The 9,381-nt window shown below is 35.8% G+C and overlaps 1 protein-coding gene across 1 annotated transcript; it reads left to right on the top strand.

Moving 5' to 3' along the window:
* Positions 1-874: 874 nt before the first annotated feature.
* LOC132621139 (pyridoxal kinase) lies at positions 875-8,516 on the top strand. The gene is made up of 13 exons (XM_060335281.1): positions 875-1,237; positions 1,310-1,415; positions 2,067-2,160; positions 2,287-2,391; positions 2,811-2,894; positions 3,228-3,301; positions 3,895-3,959; positions 4,578-4,641; positions 5,682-5,747; positions 6,217-6,273; positions 7,317-7,361; positions 7,449-7,502; positions 7,979-8,516. Exons 1-13 carry the CDS (start codon positions 1,173-1,175, stop codon positions 8,117-8,119), a joined length of 1,020 nt encoding a protein of 339 aa, XP_060191264.1. The 5' UTR covers positions 875-1,172; the 3' UTR covers positions 8,120-8,516.
* Positions 8,517-9,381: the final 865 nt, after the last annotated feature.

Genomic DNA, 9,381 nt, shown 5'->3' with positions numbered 1-9,381 from the left:
TATTTAAATGTCCTTTTTTTTTTCTTCTTCATGTGGATCCCACCTTTTTTTTTTTGCAATTATCTCCTAATTCTTCACGTGGATCCCACCTTAATTTTTTTTATCTCTACTATTATGGAAGAGTGGCCCCACCTTATTTTTTTTATACTATTATAGAAAAGTGGGCCCCAATTTAGTTTTTTTTTTTAAAAAAATTTCTGCTATTATAGAAGAGTGGACCCCACCTTATTTTTTTTAATTTACTATTATAGAAGACCGTTTATATTTTGCCTGCTTGATGTTATTCCTCATTATTGGTGTTAAACGTATGATATAAGTTTTAAATCTTGTGGTTTTATGACTTCTTTAGCAGTTTTTGTGTTCAATTTAAATCGTTATTTCTTTTTTCCGAACTTCTCTTCTTTACATTTTCTCTAAGCGTACCTTTACCATTTTTCTAAACTTATTATCATTATTTAAATATCCTATTTTTTTCTGTTGCAATTGTCTCCTACTTTTTCACATGGGCCCACCTTAATTTTTTCCAGCAATTATCTCCTACTTATTCGCGTGGACTCCATCTTAATTTTTTTTTCAACTATCTCCTAATTTTCCACGCGGATCCACCTTAATTTTTTTAATCTATACTATTATAGAAGAGTGGGCTCTACCTTAAATTTGTTCTTTTGTTCATTCCTACTATTATAGAAGATTGAACCTCACCTTAATTTATTTATTTTTACAATTTTTCTACCATTTTTTATTTACCCATGCTTCTATATGGTAGAAAAAAAATATAAATATAATAATAATAATATTTATAACATTAAAAATTAAATTTTTTGAAGATCGCTCCATCCGTTTTAAACACTGACTTTCACCCATCGTGGCAGCATTTAATTAGTAGACCGGACCGCTACTCCTTCATTTCCACCTTTCTACATTTGACGAAACTCTAAGTGGTGGCGGAACCCTAAAATAAAATTACCGGTCAAAATTTTGATTCGTTATTCATTACCGACATAACATACTGGTAGCAAAAAATCAGATTCACATTCACCTAACCAAGACAGTCAAATCTCCAAGTCACAATAATTTAATCCAAAAACTTTTGATTAATTATAGGTGGTGGAGACTGTAATATATTACTTTAACGCGACCAATATTGAATTCTAAAGTTTAGTCTTTTATCTATGTTTGTTTCTCCACTCATAACTCGAATTGGATTCAATTCAATCCGAAGCTTATCGAATTTCAGGTGAAGTTCTCTTGCTTGAGAAACTGGATAATCTCTTTATTTACTACTAGAGTAATTGAAGTATTTTTGCAGACCTAGGTGCTCAAAGCAATTACACATGGCTCAACCACCGATACTCGCGCTAGCACTGCCATCGGACACCGGTCGTGTTCTCAGCATTCAGTCTCATACTGTTCAGGTACTCCGATTTGGTCATCATTACCTCAGTTCAAAATTTAGTTGCTGTGAGTTGACTAGCTACGAGACTTTGAACATAAATTACACCAATTCCAGTTATCAGCTCTTTATATAAAGGTGAAATAGGAGTTGATTTCACAAATGGTCACTCAACTAATAGATATTATCTCAGAAAGTCACTTTCTTTGTTCAAGGAAATTGGAATCAAGAAAAAAAAAAAGACTTTCTGAGATAATAACTATTAGTTGATATATACAATTAAAACAGACCTTAATTTGAAACAAAATATACCTACAATCGTTTAATCTTTTGGTCATTGTAGGAACCTGATCTTGACAGACATTTAATTCCGTATCTTGCAAGATTGTTAATAGCCTGCATGGTGATTGATTTTATAAAATTGAAATGGCGCTTACTGCTTACACAAGAATTGAAACCTTGATCTCTTTCGTAATTCCTGTAGAACCAGCTTGATACTATTTATCAATAGAACTTTACCTTATTAAAAAAAAATAAAAAATAGAAGGATAGAAAACTTGATCTGTTAACTAGTGACTATGATGTTAGATTGTTGATACTCTTTTGGTGTTCCTCACAATTTCTTGTGAGAATTTGATCAGGAGGTTATTTTCCAAATTTTGCTTTTACTTAGGGATATGTGGGCAATAAGTCGGCAGTATTCCCGCTCCAACTGCTGGGCTACGATGTGGACCCAATCAATTCTGTACAGTTCTCAAATCACACAGGCAAGCTGCTTATATCACTTCATTCAAAGAATCTGAGGCCTGAAATACGGTGCGAGGTCATCTGTTAACCATTAAAATCATGTTAACTGGATTATGTTGTGGTTAATTAGCTTGAGAACTCTGCAGGATACCCAACTTTTAAGGGCCAGGTTTTAAATGGAGAACAATTGTGGGATTTAGTAGAAGGTCTTGAAGCCAATGATCTATTATATTATACTCATCTGCTGACAGGTATTTTGAATGAGTAAATATCCTGTTCCATAATGTTTTTCTTGACACACATTCATGTGCTTGAAGGATCTGATACCAGAACTTACAATGTCAACAAACTTCCAAAATTAGCAGTTAAAAACATGTCTTCTGCTCCTTCATCTATAGCTTCCAGTGCGTGTAAATGAAATTACAAAAGAGTTTTGGTTACCTTGCATAAGACTAGTTACCTGCTATATTTTGTGTCAATCCAATTATCTGTCTTGTGTTTTGGGCTGCATTTATTTGCCATTACAAGAATTCAGACTGCTTTTCAATTTTATCCTTCTTCTATTGACAGAAATTTTCTTTTTCTCATTGCTTTCCCTTTAATTTTTCCTTCTTTCTCTGTCTGGAATGCTTTGTTGCGCTCTGATGCTTATATTGACTGACACTTGTAGGTTATATTGGTTCGGTCTCCTTCTTGAACACAGTACTGAAAGTCGTTGATAAGCTTCGGTCTGTCAACCCCAAGCTTACATATGGTGAGTATATCCCTAGGAGCAAATTTTTATGCTGCATTTAGGAAAATAAATTCTCTCAAAATTGCATTTTACAGTTTTCCTCATGTAGTCAAGTGTTTCCTTCTTTTTTTTTCCTTTACAGTTCAGTGTTTCCTTATTTTAATGTTACTATCTTACGGATTTGGAGAAGATGAATTTGATGTTACTATCTAACACTATTTGCAATGCAGTCTTACATAGCTAATACTAGGTTGTTCCACCAAATTGCATCTCTTTCGAGATGAATGTAAATGCATACAAATCTCTTATGTTTGTTCCTCTCAATTCTCTGTGTAATTATGTTGTATTTGTCAGTTTGTGATCCTGTGATGGGTGATGAAGGTAAGCTATATGTCCCTCCAGAACTGGTGGCAGTATACCGTGAGAAGGTACTTCTTTGTATTTTCCATAAAAGAACATCAATGGATAAAGCATAACTTGCATTTAGAAGGATCCATCCATCAATGTTATCTTGATTGACCAGGCTCAGAAATGGATGAGGACTCAAACATTTTACTGATCAGTGCGTTCCTAACTGCTTTGTTGTGATAATTTCAGCATACCAAGGCACTGAGCTTGTTTTATTACTAATATTTTTGTTTGCACTGATTTGTGTTTTTGTATGACAATACATTGCCCATAACATCATATGACTGTCTTACATGCATAGGTGAGCTTCCTTTATTTAATGTGTTATAGCACTATTTTTTGTTTATGGATCTTTTGACATTTGTTTTTTCTCTTTCTTGCATTGGGTTGGTGAATGGTGATGATAAGACTTGTTATGGATGTGAAAAAGTTTCTTCTTTTTCTTCTTTTTAATTCTTTTAATAGACATTCCGACTTAAATCCAATTACATACATGCATTAAGGATCGGAATGTGATGTGGCTCCAAATAATGAATTGGTGACTGAACGTTGTCTGCCGGCTGCATTGGAGTATTTAGTGCTGTTGTTTAAGTTGGTGTGTTTCTTTAACTAGGTTGTCCCTGTTGCTTCAATGTTGACGCCTAACCAGTTTGAAGCAGAGCAATTGACCGGGTCCAGGTAACATTTCTAGGGTTTGTAACTTATCCGTAGAGGAAAAAAGTATTTCCTGGTGATTTACCTGTATGAAGACATGTAGTCTTATGATGGTAGACTTGACTCTCAAGTGTTATGACATTTATTTGGGTGGGGGAAGTATGCCAAAAAGTTTTGGTTATAGAGTTATAGGTTTGTAAAATGTGAAAGTTCCTCTTTTATTTGAAATAGCTATCTTGTCTAGGTTTGCTGGTTAATCTACGTATTAGACCACCTCTCTTTCATGTGATGCCTAGGGTATTCTAAAGTTTTGTTGGCTTCAATTTCCATGGAAGCTTTAACTTGAAGCTTGCTTACATGATGTATTTTTTTTCTTGTGAATGCACATGCTAACATGTCTTTCTTCTTAATCTTATCATATACTAATCAGAAACATTCTACTGATTTATATAAATTTTATCATGACTCTTGCTAGTTTCAATTGGCTATTGTTAGTTCTATAAAATTCGAAATGTTATTGGAAGTTGATAGAGAAGAGTGAAACTTCACTTTGCAAAATAGAGAAGAATGACATAATCTTGTGCTCTTCATTTCTTTTATTGCAATACTGCTGTCTTCTTAGGAAGGTTTGTTTTTTGATAGTATCACTTCTGAAAAAGATGGGCAAGAAGCTTGCAACATTCTGCATGCTGCTGGGCCGTCAAAGGTACTTGACATACTCGGAGATCTAATACTCTTAGAAGGCTTTCTAATGCGGTCATATTTATAAGTTTTCTGTTGCTTATCTTACGTTTGCAATTACTTTTTTCCTTAGCGTGTCTCCTTAACCTTAATGCCCTTTTTTAACAACGGTGGTGTTTGGGCAGCTTGCGGGCCCGTCTACTATTCCACTAGGTATTTGCTACCTCCCACCAAGCATATGTACTAGGTAACTCTGGCAACCAAGGCTTTGGCAGATGGGAGAATCACCTGGTGCTTTTTAATCTCCGCTAGGATTTGAACCCTAGTTTTTCACCCACTAAATTAACCAATATGCCACACACTAAGGTGCTCCTTAACCTTAATGCATGTTGCCAGTGAGAGTCATCTAACCAAGTAGATTATTATTTTTGCCTTGGATTAGTGAATATTGGAGCACTTCATGGGAATCTTCTTGTAGGGAACCTTGTATTAGTGAAAGATGAACATTTATCTGATATTGACTTCCTATTTCCAAAGGGTTTGCTCCTAAATTCAAACTCTGTCAATGCTGAATGTATGGTCTAGAGGATTGCTGTATGGTCCTAGATAGTGCAAAGTGGAAAATAACTTTAATTTCAATTGAGATTTTCGGTCCATATATATCCTGGCTGAAAATCTAGAGGGTTCTTTGGGTCAATCTCCCTATGCTCCTCATCAACTTAGATGTGATGTTTGAAACTCTTATTTCCTGAAGCATGTTAAAATTTTGATCATTGAAATAACTTTTCCTCCCCAAAATGTCTCCTACACAATTCCATCGTCACTATTTCTTTTTAGCTTGCCTCTGTTGGTTTCATGTTTAAAAGGTTTTTTATATCAAGAAAATGGAATTCATATCAAGGGAGAAAATAGTGGATCGTTATTCCCATTTTTTCTTTAAAAGATAAATAAATGTAATGACATGGGTGTAGTTTTACATTTTTCTATAATCTACATCATTCAGGCCTTTGTGTTTTTTGTTTTGCCTGTAATTTGTATCATTCAGGCCTTTGTGCTCTATGTCAGGTTGTTATTACTAGCATAAACATTGATGGCACTCTTCTCCTTATTGGCAGTCACCAAAAAGAAAAGGTAAATGACATGATTGTTGGTATTCAGCGGATTTGGTCTACCAAATCTTACGTTGTGAGATATGATCTTTGATATCCTGTACTTTCCAAATATAAAGTCCTTATGGTAAGTCACAAAAATAGTCATGCCTTTTTGGATGATTTGGGATTTCATCTCATGAGATGAAATCGCATGTCCAAACACTGATTTCATCTCAACAACAACAACTACAACAACATACCCAGTATAATCCCACCAGGTGGGGTCTGGGCTCATTTCATCTCATGAGATGAAATCGCATGTCCAAACGCCTACTTAAGATTGTGATGCAGCTGATTCGTCCCTACTATTGCTTCCATGAAACTAGTTAATCAATTGAGCTTTCAGCATCACTGTTCTATTTTTGTTTTTATTTTTATTTTGTGATGACTCAGCTGCTCATTGTTATTTTGGCTACTACTTTACATGATATGGATATCTACTGTGACAGGGTCAATCTCCTGAGCAATTCAAGATTGTGATACCGAAAATTCCTGCATATTTCACGGTATGTGTCTTGCAACTAAATAATTTAAAAAGTTTGACTTTTGAGGGAAATTTGATAGAGGTTATAAAGATTTTCCTCTTCTTTCTGGTGCTCAAAGAGGAACATTCCCACATATATTACAAGTAATGTCATCAACAAGCTTCTCGCTTTCTGTTGTTAGAGTGAGTTCCATAGAGAAACAATTGAAACGACATTTGTCACTGTGCAAAAATCGTAACATCCAATTCAAAAATTTGAGTCAATCGTTAGAGTGGTCCAAGACTCTTATAAACTCCTTTGGAAGTGTTTAGACATTTTATGCTGGACGATTTGTTACTCAATCCCCTCTTGCACGTGTAACCTGATCTTAGACTTCACAGGTCAACATTAAGGCGTACTTACAGGTGCAGAAGGGACTTGCCGAAGTGGGTTGAACGCGCAAAATCTTTATAAATTGCTTGGAAGCCCTTACACAATCCATTAGTAACTCAACACTTCCAACTTCTTAAATTGTCGGAAATCCTAGATATGGCCCTTCCCCGGACCCCGCGCATAGCGGGAGCTTAGTGCACCGGGCTGCCCTACTACCTAGATATGGTGGAAACTTTTGAAAACTTTAGTTTCTCCAAACCTCGTTTCATTGTTTAGGAGATTCAATGCTTCTTTTTCTAGTTTTTGGGTGATGGGAGCTCCATCTAAGAGGGAGGAGGGAGAGAGCTGGCATCAGCAGCTATGCGTCCAGTTAGGCTGGCGTGTGCACTTTTTACAGCAGTATAGAAATGCCAGAAGTTCTTTTTGGTTTGTTTTGTTAGTGCTCATTCACTTGCAACAGTTTATTTATATGAGCACTTATATATCAATCAGAGGCGGATCCAGGATTTGAAGCTTGTGGGTTCCCAGCTAGCAGTGTCTGTTGTTACTGGGTTCTCAGCTCAATTTCTTATATATTTGAAGGGTTTCACATTATAAATACAAGGTTCGGATAAAAGTTGTGGGTTCCGGCGAACCCACACCCAATGGTGTGGATCCACCCCTGATATCAATGTTACATCGCGTGCTTGCAGGGAACAGGGGATTTAATGACAGCTTTGTTGCTTGGATGGAGCAATGTAATGTTTTGACCAGCTTAAGACAAGGTTTGAGCTTTATTTCCCACAATAATCTGTTTCTGATCTTAATTTTTCTCTCTCATACAGAAATATCCCAATGACCTCGACAAAGCGGCAGAGCTTGCTGTCTCAAGCGTACAGGTACCGGTGTGCTTCCCCTGTTGTTTGTGAAGATCCACTCATGTAATATCTTGAACGTGGAGACTGAATCACTGTTAAATAAGTTATTATGATGGCATCCAAAATAGTTTGATTGCATTGTCATGATTTGGGAATTTGTTTCGTAATCAGTGCTAATATCCAGGAGCTTTTCACTTCATTAATATCCGGGAGTTGTAAAACAGCTATGAGCTTTCTGTCGGATACACTGAACAAAAATATAGACACATGCTGTATACTTGGAGGTTAAAAAAGCTGCTTGTCTTGACTTGTGCCAAGAAGAACAAATATAATGTAAAACCTTTTTATGAATTTATGATGCAACCTAGTAATATGTTTAATCAAAATTTGGGTGCAGTGTACATAATGCACATTCAATTATCCAAATTTTCGTGCTATGATGAACATTAGTTGCTTGCTCTTTCGCTTAAATCAACCAATGTTGTTGCTTGATGCAGGCACTTTTATTGAGGACACTGACAGATTATCAAAAGGCTGGATATGACTGCCAATCAAGCAGTTTGGAAATTCGGTTGATTCAGAGCCAAGATGACATTCGCAACCCAGAAGTTAAATATAGAGCTAAAAGATACATCTGAGATTCTGTTGTTGTCGTCTGGTCTATTTATTGCTTACAATTGTCTCTAGAACGAAACAGTTTCATTTGTACACAATATATATAAAGTGGGCCCATTTTGCTCTTGTTGCTGAGATATTTATCATATTCCCATCCATTGAAGGAAGGAGTTTCGAGGAGAACAGAAAATCCGTGGGTTCTAACTTCCTAGCAGATGGCAACAGATGGCAGTGAGAAAAGCACATTCGGGAAAGTGTGTGTGGACGTCTGTAAGGGCATCAAGGCAGTGTGGGCAATCTTTATACATTCAATTTAGTCCCGCTGGACGAGCTTCTCTCTTGACCACTGGGAGTTAAATGTAGCACACCTCTAGAAATATTTGACTCAATTATTTTGCTATTCCCTTTCTCTTGCCTTCATTCGTTTGTGCTTCATCTTTTTGGTTATTCAGCTCTTCGTAAAATTTTGAGGGGGATAAAACATTTATTCATAATATCACCGAAAAGTCAAAAGAAAATAAAAAAAGGTTTTGCTTTTCTGTTTTTATAATACCATTGATTGTTACCAAGTTTTGTTCGGCTAAAATATTTGGCAAGTCTGTACATGGCACGGGAAGCACAATTTGAGAGGGAGCAATTACCATGACCTCCTTGGATCAACGAACAGAGGCACGGGTATTCATTTGGTGAAGACACTGCAACTAAAAGAAAATGGCTAACAGTATTCTTCGAAGGTGTAGTATTTACTCTCGAGCCTCGACAAAACATAATGAGATTAACATGTGGTCGAACCCATCTAAATGTATCTAATTCTGTTCTGTTCAACTATACTAGACCTTAATCTGGACATTGGTATGTGCACTTGATTGTTTTACATTTTGGATAACTACATTTTTTAAAACGTTCTACAGAAGCAACTTTTGGAAAAGTTATACGTACTCCCACTATCCCAATTTATGTGACACAGTTTGGATTTCGAGAGTCAAACAGTTTAATTTTAACCGTGAACTCGGGCATGAAGTTTTCTAAGTTTTTTGAAATAAAATTTACATATTTAAAAACTACGTAAAAAAATTATAAAGCGCAATAATTGAAAATTCAAAATATTTAAAAGATATATAAATAAATTACGGTCAAATAAAAACTTATTTGAATCTCGAAATCAGAAAAGTGCCATATAAATTGGGGCGGGGGTAGTACTAGTTTTTCGGAATTCTTTTTTCGCCTCGTGACGGGGCTAATTAGAATTTGGCGGTAAATGAAAGGGGCGTCGCTGTAATTATCT

The sequence above is a fragment of the Lycium barbarum genome, chromosome 12, assembly GCF_019175385.1.
Source record: "Lycium barbarum isolate Lr01 chromosome 12, ASM1917538v2, whole genome shotgun sequence".
NCBI lineage: Eukaryota > Viridiplantae > Streptophyta > Magnoliopsida > Solanales > Solanaceae > Lycium > Lycium barbarum.
Note: the sequence above shows the minus strand (reverse complement) of the source record. Positions and strands in the feature narration are given on the sequence as shown.

Excerpts from the sequence above, each read along its gene's own strand:
- LOC132621139 (XM_060335281.1), top strand. The coding sequence starts at position 1,173 with ATGTTTGTTTCTCCACTCATAACTCGAATTGGATTCAATTCAATCCGA. Across the intron at positions 1,416-2,066 it reads TTCAGTCTCATACTGTTCAG|GGATATGTGGGCAATAAGTC; the intron begins GTACTCCGATTT and ends GCTTTTACTTAG. Across the intron at positions 7,362-7,448 it reads TGTTGCTTGGATGGAGCAAT|AAATATCCCAATGACCTCGA; the intron begins GTAATGTTTTGA and ends TCTCTCATACAG.